At 41.6% G+C, this 20,726-nt stretch overlaps 1 protein-coding gene across 5 annotated transcripts in view; it reads left to right on the forward strand.

Moving 5' to 3' along the window:
- MGAT4D (MGAT4 family member D) overlaps positions 1-20,726 on the forward strand; it is a 110,450-nt gene that overhangs the window by 16,509 nt on the left and 73,215 nt on the right. For 4 of the 5 annotated variants that reach the window (XR_004000551.1, XM_030563736.1, XM_030563737.1 and 1 more), the window contains exon 2: positions 17,984-18,145. The exons of the other annotated variant lie outside the window; for it this stretch is intronic. Coding sequence is in view for 3 of the 4 variants with exons in the window: in XM_030563736.1 (XP_030419596.1) it covers positions 17,984-18,145 (162 nt within the window). In the remaining variant the exon portion in view is untranslated. The remainder of the gene's footprint in view (positions 1-17,983; positions 18,146-20,726) is intronic. 5 annotated transcript variants of the gene reach the window in all.

The raw sequence follows: 20,726 nt of genomic DNA on the forward strand, positions 1-20,726 counted from the left end.
CACTTCCAGTTGTAGCTTTCTTTCAAGGCACCTCTTGCCTTTGGTAACATCCCCTATGCTTTTAAAATTGTCTCCATTATCAGTGGGCCTCCTTTTGCTTCTTACACTGCAACTATAGAATTCTGATGCTGAACCCTGATCGGATCCACAGCTTGTGTGGCTGTATTACTCAGTGGGGTCTGCGGTGCCCACCTGCCACAAACATCTATTATTTTTCAGGTTAGTCACTCTGAGGTCACATTTTCCTATAGGCTGCATTATGTTCCCATTTTATATTGTCCAGTTGGAATTGATCTTTATAATGGGTGTATTTGAGTAAAATTCACACTGAGGAATCATTCCATAGGAGGCTCCACTATCAGCTGAAATCGCACGTGGCATTTTCCTATTACCATTGTGGAATGCATAGCATTTGGTATTGTCCCTTGTTGCTTTCCTGTCCCAACAGCCTGAACCTGATTGGCTCTTGGACTCAAATGTCATTGTCACTGTCTGATGAGCCATCCATCTCTTGTACAAGTCTGACTGAACCTTTCTGAGAGATGCTTCTGCTCTTGCACACACTGCTAAAATGATTCAACTTGCCACAATCCTTGCAATGCTGTCCACTTGCAGGGCACTTGTTTAACTGGTCATGCTGTCTCCCACAGTAAATGCGTTTCACTCTGTGTATGGAATCCTGACTACCTGCTCTTCAATTGTCTTGCTGCGTGTACTTTTGGAGGTGGTGTGCCTTCTAGGGCTTTCATTCTTTCTCTCAAGGCTTCTGCTGTATGCCCCACATTTAAGCATGTGTCTAATATGAAGTTACCTTCCTGGAGCAGTCACTCATACAGGTAGTGATCCCAAGTGGCACAGACTATCCTGTACTGAATTAGAAAGAAAGTATAACTGGTCAGAAATTGAGAAGTAGGGTAGTTTCCATGGAAAATCCAGTTTTTGGACAAAAACTGAAATATGTTGACTCTGAAATATTACTGTAGTTCCTCATGGGAGTTGTCGTTCAGGTGCATTGCACTCCACTTCTCCTCTATAGGCCAGGCTCTCTGGTCAGACTACATCTTTCATGAGACATTATGGTCTCCCTTTTTGCTCAGCGGAAGCAGTGCGCCATGGCTATCATGTGCCTGTGGTGCATCATGGGAGATGAACTCCAGCTAGGGAGCTTGGCCCATAGAAGAGAATAGGAACAAGGGGCACCTGAACTACAATTCCCATGAGGTACCACAGTGGCATTTCAGAACTGAAATGTTTTGGTTTTCAGTCTTCAGTTTTTTGACAAACAGTCAATTTCCCGTGGAAAGTAGAAACTTTAATTGAAAATTTCAGTTAATCAAAACCCCAGCTTTCCATTGAAAAATAGTTTTCATAGACAACTTTCAACCACCACTTTTATATCAACCGTTTTTCAAATGGATACCAGTAGGAAATAGAATTTATGATGTGTTTAACATGGGAAGGAGGTTTATGAGAATGGGTAATAATCTCTTCCTACAAAATTGCATATGTTTTGAGTAGACATATCAGTCACATTGTAAAATATGGAGTAGAATGACTTGCTGCTAATTACTCTGCATTCTGATTCACTGGTGATATTTTTGATTTGTATACTTTATTTTCTTGACCCTGACTTTCCTCCTGGTTTCTTAAACTCTTCTTTTCTCATTCTGCTCTGCCTCCAATTTCCTGGTCAGATCCTCAGCAGTGTAAATTGATATAGCTGTATTGACTTCAGTGAAGCTGCGCTTATATACAACAGGTGAAGATTTGGTCCTCCCTGTCTAGCACTTCCTGCAGCAGACTTTGTGGTTCAGCAATATCAGTTTTCTTTTAATCTCCTTTATCCAAAAACAACAATTCCCTGCTTCTGCTTCAAAAACTTTAGGGTGCCAAACATCCCCCACCTCCACACTCATTCTCTCCCCCTTCATCTTACTGCAAACATGATTGGCAGAAGAGAAGTGCTGATATCACTTTCAGCAAGAGGTTTAGTGATCCCTATCTGTTTGGAAATGAGCCAGTGAAGGAATTGACAAATCCATGAGTCTCACAAATAATCTGTGATAATTGAGAAGTTCTGTATATGAGACATTAACAAAATACCATACTTGTTTTATTATTTCTTTGCTTCTTATGAAGATAGATCTGCTGCAAATATAATCTTGAACTAATGTTGTGTGAGAAATTATGTGAAACTGGTAAAGGTGATTGGTGAGTAAAACAGAAGTCAGATGTTCAGGAACCATTAGCCAGGGTGATATGCTTATAATCTGACTTTGGTTATAGGATATTTAACCAAAAAAATTCCAAGACACAGCATAAATCCAGTTGCTATTGAGAAGATTAAATACATTGAGTTAAATCTTAAATTACAATCTACATTAGCATCTGTTAACTTTTTAAAAGATTTCCTAACTTTCATGTCTTTTTTTTTTTTGAGCTAATATCCAAGTATAGATGAGAGCTGCATAATTTAATAAGGCTAAGATTTTGTCGCGGATATTTTTAGTAAAAGTCATGAACTAGTCATGGGCAATAATGAAAAATTCACGGAAGCCCGTGACCTGTCCCTGACTTTTACTAAAATATCCATGACAAAATGGGAAGTCTGGGCACCTGTGAGTGGTCTATGAGCTCCAGGGACTCCCTCCACTGGTAGCTCCAAGCGACGAGCGTCCTCCCGCTGCCCAGGGTGGCCAGGAGCTCTGGGGGTCACCCTGCCACCTGTGGTGGCCGGGAGCTGCAGGTGGCTGGGGTACCCCCCAGCACCCTGTCTCTGCAGGTGACAGGGGACCCTCTAGCTCTTAGCTGGTGCTGGCTGAAGTCATGGAGGTCTTTGGAAGTCATAGATTCTGTGACATCTGTGTCCTCTGTGACTAAATAGCAGCCTTATTAATACCATTATTTCTTAATCTCAGTAAGTGTTTTTTAAAAAGAGAAAAGGCCATACTATATTTCAGATACAGAGGACCAGATTCTGAGTTAGTGTAAGTTACTTTAGCAGCATTGATTTTAATGGAGATCTGACCAATATAATGTCATTACTGAAAAATAAACCTTTGCACATTTCCCAGATGTCTAATTTGCTCCCTAGTCCTGCAAACGCACACATGAGTAGTCCCATTCAGACTTTACAGAGTAGCAAATGATTATTCTGAGTTTTGTTTTTATCTGAAGAAATTATTTTTTCTTGTTTATAGGTTTTTCTTTGGCATACGTTGCAACAGTGTTGAACAAGTCATTGGGTGCAATGCAGGGGTAATTGGGTGAAATCCTATCACCTGTTAATAGGAGGTCAGACTAGATGATCTAATGGTCCCTTCTGGCTTGAAATGAATCTATTAAATGTCTCAAACATCGGTTCTACCCTCATAACATCTCTGTGAGGCAGAGAGATGATCCCCATCTTACAGATAACACTATGTGATTTGGACATTCATATGTGGGATGAGAAAATTGTACTGCATTTTTTATCACTTGCTGTATGGACTGAAGACTGTTTGTCTGCTTTGCATTGACATTTGATCCTATGGTAGTTTTCATAAGAAGAGGGCTTTTTCACCAGTGTACCAGGCTAAGACTTTCTTTTCCTCCTCTGTTAAGTAGCATGTAGCGTGCTTGTTGCTGTTTTCCACCACAGGAATGGCTGCATTTCAATGTTGTAATATGTATTCATTAGTGAAGTACTTGTGGATCCTTCAAAATGAAAGATGCTTTCAGTGTAAAATATTGTTCTTTGGAATAAGAACTGATCCAAAATTGTTTTTTTGATCTTCAGAGTGGTTCACCCAGTCCTACTATGTATATACGCACACACACTTTCTTCCCTACTCATTAACTGACAATTTTAATCTTTGCTTAGGGCGTGTCTACACTATAAAGTTAAGTTGACTTAATGTAAGTTAATGCAAAGAGCAATGCGCCATGGGTAGCTATACCACGGTGAAACTAGCTGCAGGAGGTTTTGGGAAAGGCTTGTAATGCCTCATGGTTCATTTTTGGCCTCCCATGATGCAGTTTCTTCCCTCCTTCCCCTGATATCAATGACAAACAACCCATACTTTCTCGCACCTTTTTTTGAAAGCCGGACTTAGCCGTGTGTGTGCCATAGCCCAAGAAGCATGGACCTCACTCAACTGTGCACTCTTATGAGCATTACAAACACCTTGCACCTTATCCTGCAATATTTCCAGAGCCAAGACAGGAGTTGCCACGTGGAACATTTCGATGTCATGCAAGCAGCCCTGCTGCAAGCCATAGAACAAAACATTTCCCACTTGCTGCTGACAGTGACACATCAGCTGAACATGGTGATATTCTGGTCCCTGGAAACAGGGACAGTCCCTTTTTTAAGCCCTGTCCCAGCCGTCCTGAATTTTTTAGCAAAAGTGGCCATTGTCCCACTTGCTCTTGCCAGCTTGATCAGTTGGCAAGAGAAATGGGAAAATGCCTACTTTTGCCAAAAAAAGTGGGATGTGGTGAGATTAAAGGAATGTGCAGGGGATGAGTGGAAAGGCCAGCCCCACGCAGAGGGGGAGTTAGAGCTGGGGCAGGGAGGCAGGATTCCAGTGTGTGGGGGCCAGCGGGTTCGAGCAATCGGCAACAACCTTGCACCAGGGGGCTGGCAGGGTTCGAGTGAGCGGCTGAGGCCCCTTTGGGAAATAAGGTCACTATACATGAACAGCAATGTGGGATTGTCAGGAAAGGTGCACGATGAACACATCTTTAGGAACATAGGTCTGATCAGAAAGCTGCAACCAGGAACTTTCTTTCCAGATGACAAAATAACCATTGATGATGTTGAAATGCCAATAGTGATCCAGGGAAACGCAGTCTACCCCCTGCTGTCATGGCTTATGAAGGCGTACACCAGCCACTTGGACAGCAGTAAGAAGTGGTTCAACAATAGGCCAAGCAAGTGCAGAATGGTGGTTGAGTGTCTTTAGCTGTATAAAGGGTCACTGGTGCAGTTTGTTTTGAAGGTTAGACCTCAATGAAAGCAATATCCCCATTGTTATCACTGCATGCTGTGTGCTCCATAATATCTGTGAGACAAAAGGAGACAAGTTTCTGCTGAGGGGACTTGGAGGCAGATAGGCTGGCAGCTAATTTTGAGCAGCCAAATACCAGGGCAGTAAGAAGAGCCAGGTGAGGAGCTCTGCGTCTCCAAGAGGCTTTGAAAACCAGTTTCAGTAATGAATCACAGTAATGTGTGCTGCTTATCTGTGTTATGCCTGCCCATACCATCCCTTCCATTGCATCAGTTTCCCTGAACCCTCACCCACCTCCAACCACTACTACAATAAATAAAGAGCATTTATTTCTCAAAATATTTATTTTTATTGCGCGCACATACAAAGACAGTGAAAGAACAGGAAAATAATTTAACTTTGGACAAATGGTGTAATGGATTTGGGAGGGGAGAAACCAAGTCAGATTGTCTGTGAAAGCACAATAGTCTTGACCATCAAAGGTCTTTAAATCTCTGCCTCTTGTTTTTACTACCTTGCCCTGGTGTTGAGTTGAAGGAAAACTGAATTCCCCCCCCCCTTCCCCTGGAACATTTCAGGGAGGGGGATTGGGAACAGGGCGAAGCATGCTGGTTGTTCTGCAGGGGCTGCAGAGGGACTCTAGAGCCTCAAGCTGTTTTTCTTGAAGCTCAACCAGATGCCACAACATGTCTGATTGGTCCTTTATAATCTGCAGTATCTCATCCTGCACGGCGTGCTCATGGTCCTGGGATGCTCTCCATGTCTGGGTCTAGTTTTTCAGACAATTAAATCCTCCAGGCTCCTAGCTCCATGTCAGCAGTCCTGGAGGTGGTCGTTCTCTCACTGAACATGTCATCATGTGTCCTCTTTTTCTGCCTTCTAATCTGCAAAAGCCTCTTCACTGCTGAAGGCCAAACTTTCCACTGTAAGGCATGCAAAGCACAAGGCAACCATTGTTAATGCATACCCTGGGCCTGTTGCAAGGTTGCTATTTCAAAAATATTCCCCTTATTACACCCAAGTGCAAGCCAGAACATAATCAGAATCCCTAGCTATTCAATGAACCAATTTGCTGTTTCAGCCATGGTGAGTATGGCCTCACGACATGAGAGACAGGCCTTGTCCTGCAACTTGTGGCAAATCTGTGTCAGGAGTACAGGTGGACAATGCTCCCTCCCCCTAGAAATATGGACATTGCTTTGAGACCAGGGACCTGTGTTAAACCTCCCAAATTGATGTCTTAGCCCTGGTCTACACTACAGGGTTAGGTCGAATTTAACCGCATTAGGTCAATTTAAAAATGACTGTGTCCACACAACCAACCCAGTTCTATTGACCTAAAGGGCTCTTAAAATCGACTTATGTACTCCTCTCAAACAAGGGGAGTAGCGCTAAAATCGACCTTACTGGGTTGAATTTGGGGTAGTGCGGATGCAAATCAATGGTATTGGCCTCTGGGAGCTGTCCCAGAGTGCTCCATTGTTACCGCTCTGGACAGCACTTTGAACTCCGATGCAATAGCCAAGTATACAGAAAAAGCCCCAGGAACTTTTGAATTTCATTTCCTGTTTGGTCCGTGTGGCAAACTCAGCAACACAGGTGACCATGCAGTCCCCCCAGTATCCTTGAGCATAGAATGTTTCTACGCTCCCCCATCATCTCTGTGCCTGAGGTTATTGCAGATTAGAAGGTGAAAAAAATGCACTTGCGATGACATGTTATCTGATCTCATACAGTCCTCCCACACTGATGGGGCCCAGCGTAATGCATGGAGGCATTCAGTGGCAGAGGCCAGAAAAGAATTAAGTGAGCGTGAAGAGCAGAGGCAGGACGCGATGCTGAGGCTAATGGGGGAGCAAACAGACATGATGAAGCATCTGTTGGAGCTGCAGGAAAGCCAACTGCAGGAAAGCCAACAATAGCACAGATCCCTGCTGCATCCACTGCATCCACCTACCCTCTTCCCCATGTTCCATAGCCTCCTCACCCAGACGCCCAAGAATGTGGGGTGGGGAGGCTCTGAGTGCCCAGCCACTCCACTGCAGAGTATGGCCCAAGCAACAGAAGGCTGTCATTCAAACTGTTTGATTTTTAGTGTGGCTACAATAAGCAATGTGGCCTTGTCCTTCCCTCCTCCTCCCGCACCCCACCCAGGCTACCTTGTCTATTATCTCTTTTTTTTTTAAATTAATATAGAAAGAATGCATAGCTTCAAAACAATAGTTACTTTATTTCGAAGGGAGGAGGGTGGTTGGCTTACAGGAAATTTAAAATCAACAAAGAGGACGGGTTTGCATCAAGGAGAAACACACACAACTGTCACACTGAAGCCTGGCCAGTCATGAAACTGGTTTTCAGAGCCTCTCTGATGCACAGCGCATCTTGCTGTGCTTCTAATTGCCCTGGTGTCTGGCTGCTCAAAACTGGACGCTAGGCGATTTGCCTCAACCTTCCACCCTGCCATAAATGTCTTCCCCCTTACTCTCTCAGATATTATGGAGCACACAGCAAGCAGCAATAACAATGGGAATGTTGGTTGCGCTGAGGTCTGACCAACAGCGCCAGCAAACTTTTAAATGTCCAAAGGCACATTCTACTACCATTCTGCACTTGCTCAGCCTATAGTTGAACTGCTCCTTACTACTGTCCAGGCTTCATGAAACGGATCCCCTGAGCAGGAGAGCAGAGTTGCAGCAGAAGTGGTGGACGAGGATGGTTAGCAGTCCTACTGCACCGTCTGCTGTGAAGGCAAGGAGCTGCTGCTGTGTAACAATGCCAGCTGCTGCAGGTACTTCTGTTTTGAATGCTTGGAGGTCTGGGTAGGGCAAGGTACCTCGGCCAAGGCAAAAGAGCAAAAGCCCTGGAGCTGTTACATATGTGAACCACAGAAGTGCTATGGGGTGTTACAGCGCCAACCGGACTGGAATGTACAGCTGCAAGACTTCTTCACCAGCGACAAAGGACAGGAATATGATGCACCTAAAATCTAAAAAGGCCCACACATTTCCCAGAATCACTATCCTTGATAACAGAATGTCAATGGTTGCATTGGCTACTTGGATCACAGCAGACCTCACAGTAGACTTGCCCACAACAGCAGCAGTGACGGTGAGCTGAGCGGGCTCTATGCTTGCCATGGTATGGCATCTGCATGGGTAACCCAGGAAAAAAGGAGTGAAACGAATATCTGCTGTTGCTTTCACGGAGGGAGGAGTGACTGATGACATGTACCCAAAACCACCCGCAACAGTGTTTTTGCCCCATCAGGCATTGGGAGCTTAATCCAAAATTCTAGTGGGTGGCGGAGACTGCAGGAACTGTGGGATAGCTATCCACAGTGCACTGCTCCGTAAGTTGATGCTAGCCATAGTAGAGAGGACGCACTACACCGACTCAGTGCGCTTAGTGTGGACGTACACAATCGACTATATAAAATCAATTTCTAAAAATCGACTTCTGTAAAATTGACCTAATTTCGTAGTGTAGACATACCCTTAGTGGCCGTTTTGGGGGTGGGGGGGTTACAGCAAGGAGAGAACACAGGAAGCTCTCTCTTCCCCCATCTCTTAATGCTGTTGGTAGTAGTTGCCCTTGACTTGCAGAATCTGAGATCAACATGGATCCCTGCCAACCAACTGGCATATAAGAGAAAACACAGTTGAGGGACCCTGAAGTCACCATGGATGATGGATCACATGTGCCGTTGTTTGCAGTCCTAGCGCTTGTAATGAAAACTTCCCTTGTTTTCCCCAGGTTACCCTATATGATATCAGTCTCATAGGGGTAACAGGTGGCAAGGGAGAAGATGCTGCAAGCATCTGGGTACAGACCTGGTCCTTATGCTGCTATGCTGGGCACCGCAGTGATGCTAGAAGAGTTAATAATGGAGTGGCATGGGAAAGTATCCTTCCATAGTGGAGGAAATAAGACAACCTCCAAAAACCTTCTGCAAAGGATTGCAGATTACCTCCGTGAACGTTTCCTAGAGGGGATTCCTGGGCCATTTTTGTGCACCTAAAGAGTCTTTTTCTGGAGAGCATTTTGTGTGTGTAGCTGGAGTGGCCACTGGGAAATAGATACCCAAGGCACTTCTTTTTTTGCATGTAACCCTTACAGTTTTATTGGAATTGGGTACTCACCAGAGGTGCCTTCCCCAGCATCTCACTCAGCCACCATGCTGTCCTGCGACTGGCTGGGCTCTGGGGTTAAAAATCCACTGCTCACCTGTCTCCCATTCTTCTCCTCCTCCTCCTCCAGAATGTCATCCTCATTGTTGCCTGAGGTGGCCCAGGACTCAGACTCCTGAGAGGTATCCACACTGTGTTAGGTCACTGCTGAGAATTGCAGGCGGCTCATTGTAAAAGTGACATGTCTGTGGTGTGGAGCCCTTGTCTTCTAGTACGCCTGCCGCAGTTCTTTGATTTTCACACGGCACTGCTGTGTGTCCCTGGTGCAGCCCTTCTCCCCCACACCCTGCATGATCTTCTCATAGATGTCTACATTTCTACAGCTGGACCACAGCTGTGCCTGCACAGACTCTTCTCCCCACAGACCAATAAGATCCACCATCTCCTGTGTACTCCAGGCTGGAGTGCGTTTCCGACGTCAAGTTGCCAAGATCAGCTGTGCTGGAGAGCTCTCCTTGCTGACCAAACAGGAAATGGGAATTCAAAAGTTCCTGGGGGGCCTTAACAGGAGAGGGGCTCTTTTCTGTATGTATACCTGGCTGCTGTGCAGCAGAGTTGAAAACAATCTCTGGAGCAGTCACAGCAGAGCATTGTGGGACATTTCCTGGAGGCCAATTCAGTCGACTTACACAACACTGCGTCTGCACTGCCTCTCTGTCCACTCATCAGCATTGAGTTAAGCGCTATGCCTCTTGCCAGGGTGGAATAATTAAGTCAATATTACAGGCGAGTTAGGTCGGAGGAAGGGATTCGGTAGTGTAGACATGTACATTATTAGGTCAACGTGAGATTTTTTTCCCCTTCATATTTTTAATACTCAAAAATTGTAGATGAGGTAAATTCTGGCAGAAAGCAACCATTGAAAAGAGTTGGTGGTAGGCCCAAAAGCGAATGTTAAAGATAATTATGAACTCTGTAGAATGGGAGTACAATGGAAATTGTGTTGCAATTTTAACTAAAGTCTGTATCAACACTTGAAAATTTGTAGCTGCTCTCCAGTAATAATATAAGCACTTGTATAGACAGGGTTCATATGCTTTTAGCTCTGTGTCAATAAAACCTGCCCTGAGCCCCCTACTTTAGTGCTTACACCCTTGTTATACCTGATGTACCATTTTGCTGTTTAGACAAAGCTTTAATGGACATGGTGTTCTCAAGGAAGTTACTGGAACTCGCTTCCCCTATTTTTCTGACTGATTCCAAGCTTTGCAGTGTGTCCTGAAAATGAACAAATGTATCGACTTTCCCAGGCTGTTGTGGAGGAGTAGTTAAGATGTGTATGAGTGGGTTGAAAGGGAAGATTCTTTTTCCGTTGCTGGGAGGGGCAAATTGTGAAGAATATCTTGTATAGGAGTTAAATTTGAAACTTTTTGTATGTATTTTATATCATATTAGGGAACCAAGAGACTGGAATATCCATAGTCTAAGAAGTAAAATAAATACATCTCTACCTCGATATAACATGACCCGATATAACACGAATTGGGATATAATGTGGTAAAGCAGCACTCCGGGGGGATGGGGCTGCGCACTCTGATGGATCAAAGCAAGTTCGATATAATGCAGTTTCACCTATAATGCGGTAAGATTTTTTTGCTCCTGAGGACAGCATTATATCAGGGTAGAGGTGTACATCAAATTAAGTTAAATTTAGAATGGGCGCTAGCAGCATCTACTGTAATAATAATATCTAAAAAAATTTTTACTTGTTTAACACTATAATCTGTTCTAAATGGTCAAACACCAGTTTTTTGAGTACTACAAGTACCTGATGAGTTTTAGATCTTTGCATTTCAATGTTATACATAGGTGGTATAAAGGTTTCCTCTCAGTAAAAACCAAGAGATAATAACAGTTGCTGCTTTTATTGATGTGCATTTGTATTCTCTAGTGAGTCACATATGAGAATACAGTTCTTGGAAAAGCCATAGTAATGAGTACCACAGTGTTGAGGCAGTCACAGAGCAATTTCATTTTGAGTATAGTTCTGAATTAGCCTGATAATGATCTACCAAGAATCAACATTTATTCTGCTGTAGTACTTCAACTTAGTGGCCTATAAGTATGTTTTGGTCTTCTCTTCCCTTCCCTTCCCTTCCCTTCTCTTATTAATTTAACAGTTTCAGGCCCATGCTTTAACCTGCCTGAAAGTTATAATTTAAGAAAGCCTCCTAATCCTCAGTTTAAACTGAGAGAGAGTATTTGGCAAGGCCCTGGATGCTTTTTTATATATTAAATGCACTAAATTTTGGTCCACAACTTATTTTCTGAATTCAGCTATTCTATGTGTTCCTGCCAATAATATACAGTCAGCACTGTGTAATCTCTAGAAAAGACTTAAATAGGTATGCTTGGTTTTCCCTGTCATGTGTGCAGTGGCCACTGTGTCTTTGACAGTAGCAATATGCACAGACCCTAATATTTCAGGAATTAAACCTAGTTCTCATGAACATAACATATTTTCCAGTGGCTTATTAATAGATATAAAATCACCTAGAACATTCTCTACAAATTCATTATCTGCTCAAACAGTAGGGTGATCTATCTGGACTCATATATTAAAATCAGGAGCAACGTTTCTGGGACAAATTTAAAAAACATTTCTACCAAAAACTTTCATTTAAAATGGTCATTGTATGGATTTATATATGTAAATGTGGAGATTGCTACTAGTCCATCAGTGTTATACTTCAGAAGCCTCTTACATTTACTGCAAAAAGTACAACTAAACGTTGCCAGATGGAATTGCTTAGATAAAACCTTAAAACAATTTCTGTGGAAGAATGAAAAACCTAGATTCTATTTTGACTGACTGTAAGCTTTTGGGACTGGAGCTGTCTTGTTGTGATCTATTTGTACAGGACCTTTACATTCGACCATGATATAAAATAATAAGTCTGTTAAACTTTTTCCTTTGATAATTTAATTTCTAAGCCTTTCCAAATTGGAAATTATGCACTTATGCAATCTCACGTCAAACAATAGTAGAATGGTAGCACTACAACATTTTATCCAGGACCTACTGACAGTACAAGTTACGCATGCTACCTAAACGCTAAACATCAGAACTATTCCCTTTCTGCCCACAGCCCCACATTGCTTGATCAAACCTAGTCATTAATTAACCACTGACATAAACCTAATTTAAAATGTGGGGGGAAAGTTCATCATATTTCTGGGTTAATAAATTGCTATCCACTGTTGAGACTAGATATATTACAGTGATTGGAAATCCAAAGGTCTCATAAATATCGCAGATTGCTTTCAAGGTACACATTCCTCTTATTTTATTAGTTAAAACATACATTTTACTTTCCTTGTCTGTCACCAACTCGAGGATTTTACTTTGTGTTATTTCCAGTTCTGTCCCGTCCTCTGAAATAAGAGGTCTTAGAGCAAAATTTAAGACTTGCCAACAATATGAAACAATTCACCTCCAAATTCTATTTCATGCACTGATGTACAGTGATCTGGAATGCACAGTTTCAGTTTGTAATGAGTACAGTATGTAAATATGCAATACTACACTTTGTATTCACTATGCCATTTGCTGTTCACCTATTATAACTAACAAAATCTTACTATAATAGCCTCAGTCCAAAATGCTTTCCTAAAACCTATATTTTGTCTTGCCTGTGGGGCTGCCCAGTTACTAATAATTTCTGATTTCAAAGATAAGTCTATTATATAATGATGGGAACTCAGCAGCAATTTATACCATCATTTTGCCTATTGGTTTGTTTTGGTAATGTTGACACTATATACATAAAGTATATGGGTAGTCAACACTGTTTCCTTGATTTCTAAAAAGCTTATACTTAGCCTTTGAATCTCTATTGCACATTCTCTGAAACCTGAAAAAATAACTGGTAAACTGCCTTATGCTTCTAAACCTGACATATGTTAGGGAAGCAAATAACCAAATTTTATGGGTAGTGTATTGTATATTCTGATTATGATCCACTTGCAGTCTGAAATCAAATCAATATGTAAATCCTCAAACTATCATTCTACAGTAATCATCAACTTCATTTTCTGCTTCTAGCACCATAGAGGACTTTTCATACTCAGCTCTCCAGTACGTACTTGCCTTTTGTGCTAAATCTTGGTGTGCTGAATGAGTAGTTCTAATGAATGAGGTGAGCAGGATTTGGCCCTGTAACAGGGTCTACTGCTTTAAAAATATTTTTGAAAAAAAATTTTTTAATAAAAAACAAAGGGGAGAAAAATTAGCAGAAAAGAATAGAAAAGTGCTAACTAAAGAGCAATATTGATTGACATTTAATGGGAATGTAATCATGGAATTTTTATTTAGAATTTGGACTGAAATAAATTTCAATTTAAATCTTTTGTTCCCAGAATGGCATAGTGGAACTTTTCATATTTTGGTTGACTTCAGATTTAATCTTTGAGGGATGTGCTTTACTATTAGTGGAAATTTATAGGCAGTTGCAGGAAATGACAAGATTAGTTTTATCCCCAACTGATGATGATTAAAACACAGCCTCATATACTCCCAAAGAAATCGTGGCAATCTCAATCACTATCTTCTATTTTTTCTTAAGAATAATATATATATTATTATTGACTTTTTGAAGCACGAGTCTTGTATTTGTTTTTATTAGCCGTGTGCCATATTCAAAACCAACAGTTTAACTAATTTTCTTAGAACATTAGACAAAAACTAGACTCTGAAGCACCGAGGATACACATGGGCTGATTCTCAGTCAGTTAGGGCAGCTTTGCAGTGCTCGCCTAACTCAAAACTGATCTTTAAGCCTGCAGATCTGGTAAATGGAGGATCGTCCCATGTAAAAGAATCCTCCAGTGTCTCCATCCTCCTAGCATAAGGACAATGTTTAGGGAAAATAAGACTATAGATAGGTAGGACCCTATCAAATTCACGGCCATGAAAAATGTGTCACGGACTGTAAAATCTGGTCTCCCCCTGTAAAATCCTGGTATTTTGTGTGCTTTTACCCTATACTATACAAATATCTTGGGGGAGACCAGTGTCTCTTAGTGTTTCTCAGATTGTGGGCCCTGACCCAAAAGGGAGTTGTGGAGGGGGGTGGGGGTTCGCAGGGTTATTTTAGGCAGTGCCCTGCCAGCAGCAACACAGAAGAGTGGCAATACCATACCATGCCATCCTTACTTTTGCACTGCCGCTGATGGAGGCTCTGCCTTCAGAGCTGGGCTAGCAGCCAACTCCAGCTGACCAGTTCTGAAGGCAGGGAAGTATGGATAGCAGTACCGCAGCGCCCTCCCCCTGCCCCCCAATAACCTTGCGACCACTCCAAGGCACCAGGTTAGTATAATTTTTCGTGGTGCCCAGAACGGATCCAAGTACTATTCCCCACACCTGCCTTGTAAGCCGATATATATCCTTTCCCATGTCTCTCCACCCCTGCTCAGCTGGGGCCGGGAGCAGGGCCATGTCTCCAGGAGGGGGGACCCAGACGGGTAAAGGGACTGAGGCTGGGGCCACAGCTGGGGGTGGGCGCTGGGGCTTGGGCAGCAGCCGGGACTCTGGATGCAGTGCTGGGAGTGGAGCCGTGACCGGCAGCCGGGACCCCATGTAAAAAGTGAGTGTGCTACAGCACCCCCTGCACCCCTAGTTCATGCCCTATGAAAATAAGGTTAAGTATGCCCTTCAAGCTGATGCTCAGTGGACAATTTTGTACCCACATTCCTGAATATTGGTGGAGCACGGTCACCACTGGCCCATATAACTCACTGCCTATGACCACCCCACAACTCCTTGATCCCTACAACTAAACACTGTGAAATTTCAGATTTAAATAGCTGAAATCATGAAATTTACAATTTAAAAGATCCTATGACCATGAATTTGACCAAAATGGACTGTGAATTTTGTAGGGCCCTAAAGATAGGTATGCAGTGGCAATCCTCCATTCCCTTAAGAGCACCTGAGGGCTTATGGCAGCTGGTAGAACAGGTTTAAGCTATTCTAATCTATGATGGAAGGCCAGGCTGTCACAGAGCCAATTTAGTAGATGGAAAAGGCTCCTTTGCACACACTGCCCATGCTGTCCCAGCTCTTCCTTGATCTCACTGAAAATCTGACTCAGAATATTTTATGTAGTATCACTGGACCAGATTCAGCTCTGTTCTATTGGTATAAATGCAAAATAGTTCCACTGAAATCTGTCGGGCAGTCCTATCAGAAAATTGGCATGTTATTCTGGCACACAGTGTTCTGTCAGATATTAAATACACAAAGTTGGAATCCTTCTAAGATTGTTAAATAATGATGCTCCCCCCTCCACCCTAATCAAAAATAAGTCTTTAAGGATGGATTCCTATTCTTGAGTCTCAAGATTCATGCCTACAATGGTCAGGTATGCTCTGCTGCACTTGAAAAGCTTAGTGTTTAACTGGCTCTCCATAAGGCAATGATCATGCCTTAGAGAAACATGATGGATGCCAATGCCATCAATCATCAGTTTTTTCTGTCACCATGTGACAATGAGGAAGCTTGTGGTCAGTATTGCATCATTTTTTTTTTCCTGTTGGGAAAGTAAATGATAAAATCTGGATTAATTATAATGTATTTAGAAGGTGAAAAACACTGTTGTAGTTTTCTTTACATGAACCATAAGTGCATACAGAGTGATACAAATTTACCTGAGATCGTCGTTCAAAAAAGTTTTCAGTCTAAAGTCTGTTGAGCCTTGTGTACACTAAAGAAATTTACCATGAGCTTGATCCAATAAAGAGCTTATTTCTGTGTGTTATTTTAAATATGTGAGTAATCAGAGACTGTTATGCATGTATTGAAATGCTTTACTGGTTCAAGGTCTACGCTAGGAAAAGTGTCCCCCCTCCCCATTTCTGCCGTCATGAATTGCCAGCATGAAATGTTTCAGATGGTTTACATGTGTCTGGCTTAGATTTGTTTTAGTAGAATTAAATAATGGTTTAGTCTGAACCATATCAGTCCACTCTGTGCTAGTGGTCATTTTGGACTGCACTAATTTAATTACTGTCCCATAGTGCTCTGGTGTCTTTTCAAAGTCTCCTAGAACCCAGTGCTTCTGGGAGCTGTGTCAAGAACTGTGGGACCAGTGTTCAGAGGGCATTGAAGAGCACTAGTATTGGACATGCAAAGCTACTACGACAGTTCCAAGCACAAATCAACATGGCTAGTGTGGCTGCATCATTTGTGCTTAATCCAGTGCAATACCAATGGTTCAGTTAGGAAGAGTTCAATTTTGATAGTATAGGAAAGCTTATTAGCCATTGCAGAACAGTCAAAAATTAAACAAATGCAAATGGGAGTGAGGAGTATAATCTTTATAGCTGGACTGCTTTGTGGAACATGAACTTTGTTAAGAGTGTTGTTTTTTTTTAATGAGGGCAGTGTCTGTCATTGTACGTTATAGACTGTTAGCTCCTTTTAAAGGTTAGCTGTTTAGTTACAAAAAGTTCTAAAGGTTTTTTGTTTGTTTTGAGGAATCTCCCTTTGAGCCACTTATGGATTTACTTGCTTACACTGTACTTTGTCTGTTTATAGCTTTGTTTCTCTTTCATGGCTCCTATTTTTAGTTTAAATGGACAGTGTTTAAATTGTTTTAAATAATCATCACTCACTGCTGATTGAAAGCAATCAATGACTTAATACTCTGCCTGAAGTGTGCTTGTAAGGCATCTCTAAGAAGTTAATATAAATGCTCCCTTTTTTGTTTTGTGATTGGTCTGTTTAATTAGGAGAGTGTGACATGCATGAATATATTGTTTCAAGAGGTCCGCGTTCAGGCGCTGAAGGCAAAGCATTCTTACCCACTCAAATTATTTCATAAATCTGATCCATCAGCATGGATAGCCTCAAAGAAATTCTGTATTTGGCTGATTATTAGTGATAGATGAGCCTTTAAAAACCTGGAGGTTTTTTGGTCCAGTTAAGATAAGCACCCAAAAATAGGGATGCTTTTCCAGACTTCTTGGATTTGTAAAACTAATCTGTGAGTCTCATGGGAACAGGTTCTCTTGAAAGATTTTCAATTCCACTTTCAAGACTTCCACTTCTGGCCTTGGATTAAACCAGGAAGTGCAGAGGTACACCACAAGTGAAAAACTGTGTGTGTTTTTGGGGGGCGGGGAGCTTGTGGGGAGCGGAGATGGGATGTTAGTGAAGGGACTCCTCTCATAGATTGTGGTCAATGAAGGGTATATAATATATTTTTAAGACTCTGGAAGGAAGGGTTTCATGGGAAAAAAACCCTAATCCAATTACTATGAAGTTCTTCATTATAATTCACTTCTGGAGGAAGAGCGTGTATTAGTCTATTGTAGATCTGTTATGCTTGTCCTAGCTTGCAGCTATCAAACCTACACTCTGACCCAAGTGACATTTTATCCCTATTGCTAATGTGCATGTCCTTACCTTTCTCTCCTACTTTAACTATCATCCAGTTTTCCCACTCAATCATCTCATGCTCCTCTAATCTGTCCAGAAATCATCCTCCTTGCCTGTCACTGGGACTAAACCATCCCTCACTTCAATTTCTTATACTGCCTTCTTCATCCTCAGTATTGTGTTCAGACTTCTTGTCCTCACTTTCAAGGTTCTGTATAACTGTGCTTTCCTAAATCCTGTCTTTATTTCTTAGCGTTCTGTCCCCTTCTTCACTCCACCAATAAACCTTGAATCAGCTCTTTTATTTTCTATTTTCACTCTCCTCTTCATTCTCTTTCAGTGCTGTCCCCTATTCCCGAACTCCCTCCTTATTCTAGTATATGGTTAATCTCTCCCTGAAGAAACCATTTACATTTTCATTTCAGGAAGTGGCTTAGACATATACCAAAGCCAGTTTTTGGAACTTCATCAAAGATTGTTATATGCCGAAAAAGAAAATAAAAAAAGATCCCATGAGTTGAGCATTGTCCTGGATGCAATTAAGCGGGTAGTAGCAGAGAGACTGAACTCTACAGCAAATCATACAGGTTTGTGCTCATCAAAATTTTTCTTCCTAAAGAGATTACATTATTATATACTCAGGGCCCAGTTCTGCTTCCACTAATGTTAATGGGAACAAATCTATTGACTTTGATGGCAGCATCAGGCCCTTATATGTTTAAAAAGAGGGTGAGAGAAGCCTTTTACCATTCTTTAATTAGGTCCTAATAATACTTACCTAATACATGACAATTTGTGGGATTGGTTGCTTGGAACCTGAGAGAACTCTAAGAACATTTTTCTATCATTCTTTTCTCATTTTATTTGTCTTGTGAAGAATCCTTCATGCTTTACCTTTTCCCCCCAAATTTCAAAAGAGGGGGCATTAAAAAAAATAGATCTATGAAATGTTTCCCCCTTTCTCATCCTACTTTGCTTATGAGAAGCAGACTAGAAGGCATTTATTACTGAAGGCCTCTCTTTCTCTTGCATCTTTGCACACTCATGCACTTTCAGTACATTTTTAAAGTTGGACAACAAATACTAGAAGTAATCCCAATTCAGTTAATCATATTCAGTTGGCCTGACTTTCCCCTGTAATTTAATTAGAACTTTTATTCACTTCTCTTTCAAAAACACATTAGGCCCTACTGCTTCAGCAACAACTGCACATACTCAAGATGATCTACCCCGACTCTAGTGGTTGCAGTATGATGGATTAGGCAGTTAGCCCTGTCCCATGGAGGAGCAGTAAGGCAGAGCAGGAGCTAGCCATCACACATCCCTGGTGATGTAAGCACAGCTTCCTCCAAAAGCTGTTCTCATTGCTGCTAACCCATTGTCAAGAGGGAGTGGAGAGAATGAGAGGAGCTGTCTTCTTGTGGGGAGATGGATTAAGGGATCTTATCTTGTAGTTAAAATGTGGGACATTGGTCTCAACACAAAATATTTAAGAATTATTTCTGATAGTTCCAAATAGAATACATGGAACTATTTTATACACGGAATAGAAAAAAGCTTTGGGTTTTTATAATTAAAATATTTTATTAAAAATTGAAAGGGAGGAGGAATTAAGATGTGCATCGTCTTCCTGACTATTTTGCCTGTATGCATTATCTTGTTTCCTCACTTGTTTTGTTTTTTGTTTTTTAGTTCCCAGTCCAGTATTGACTCAATGGAATTATTCACAAGCTTAAAGTTAAGAAAATGTTTAGGTGTTTGCAGGATCTGGCCTTGGATTATAAACTCTGGAGTAGAGGTCATGTTGTACGATTTTTGCCCATGGCTACCTCAGTGAGGGCCTGATTCTGATTGAGATCTAAATAATAATTTGGGGCGGTCCTCTTTCCATATTTAGAAATCAAGGTCAGCTGGGGAAGAATTTAGGAAAATCAACCTGGTTGATGGTACCCCACAGGAAGCCAAGTAGGGAGAGGAGAGAAGGAGATAAGCAGTAACAACTTTTTCTACTCATACAAAACAAAACCACACCTTATACACAACATTTTTAGATACCAAGGCTGCAAGGAGCTCCTTGCAGGATCAGAACCTGAATCTGTGTGTGGTGAAAGACAATCTTTGAAGAAGCAGCTTTTCACTCCTCAATACAGTAATGGCTGAGTGGAGAATTCCCACCTAAACAACAGAATGGTTCAGAGTGTCCATAGCATTCTGCCCATTAAAGCTGGTTGAAAAACAATTTTGTGAAAAATTTTAAAGTTTCCATTTCACAGGGCTCAAACCAAATATTAAAAAAACCTTTTTATAAAATATTTTTTTGAAAAAACTGAATTTTCATTTTTCCATTTTCTGCCCCTCTTCTCTTTTGTGTCACTGAGTGCAATAAAATTAACAATATCCACAATTTTTTTCACTTCTTCCTTTTTTTGTCTCTTTCCTCCATTTTTCCCTAGCTGAGGAAGTTTTGAAAAGTTGCAGAATGGAAAAAGGAGTAGAGGGGAATGTGGAGAAAAAGCCATGGACATCATTCATTCTTTTGTATTCAGTGGCAAAAAAAGAGAAATAATTGTTTAAAATGTGGGGTTCAATTCAGAACAAAATGAAAATGTTCCCTTCAAAATTTCTTGTAGCATTTTCTTCGTCAGTCACATTTTTTCCACATAAATCCTATTTTTAAGCAAGAATATGTTGTGAATTCCACTGTCCATGCTGTCCCGGGTAAAGAATGGAAAAGGCAGGTAACAGGGAGTAGTGGAGAACAGGAAATCAGAGTCCTGTTTCTGCTAACTTGCACCCAGTGAGTAGGTTTTGGGGGTTTCTTTTTCGAGTGATTGCACATGCGCATTCCACTCCATATGCATGTGGGCCCCAAGCACAATCACCAAACATTTTTTCCTCAGTAGTACCCGTGAGGGCAGTTCAAGTGCTCTCAGGTGCCAGGCGCTTATAGCACCTGTATAAAGTACCCAGCCAACCTGGTGCCCCTGAGTTCATTTTTACTGCCCATGATGGTCACTGGAACTGCTATCCTTGCTTTGGCAAGCTCTGTGTTGTTTTTCCTTTTTGCATATCTGACCATAGTTGTAAATAGTTTAGCCAGTTTTTAGTGAAAACCCAAAAGCAAAGGAATCCAAGAAACTGGATTTATTAGGTAGAATATTTTATTCT

The sequence above is a fragment of the Gopherus evgoodei genome, chromosome 5 (genome assembly GCF_007399415.2).
Source record: "Gopherus evgoodei ecotype Sinaloan lineage chromosome 5, rGopEvg1_v1.p, whole genome shotgun sequence".
In the NCBI taxonomy this organism is placed as follows: domain Eukaryota; kingdom Metazoa; phylum Chordata; order Testudines; family Testudinidae; genus Gopherus; species Gopherus evgoodei.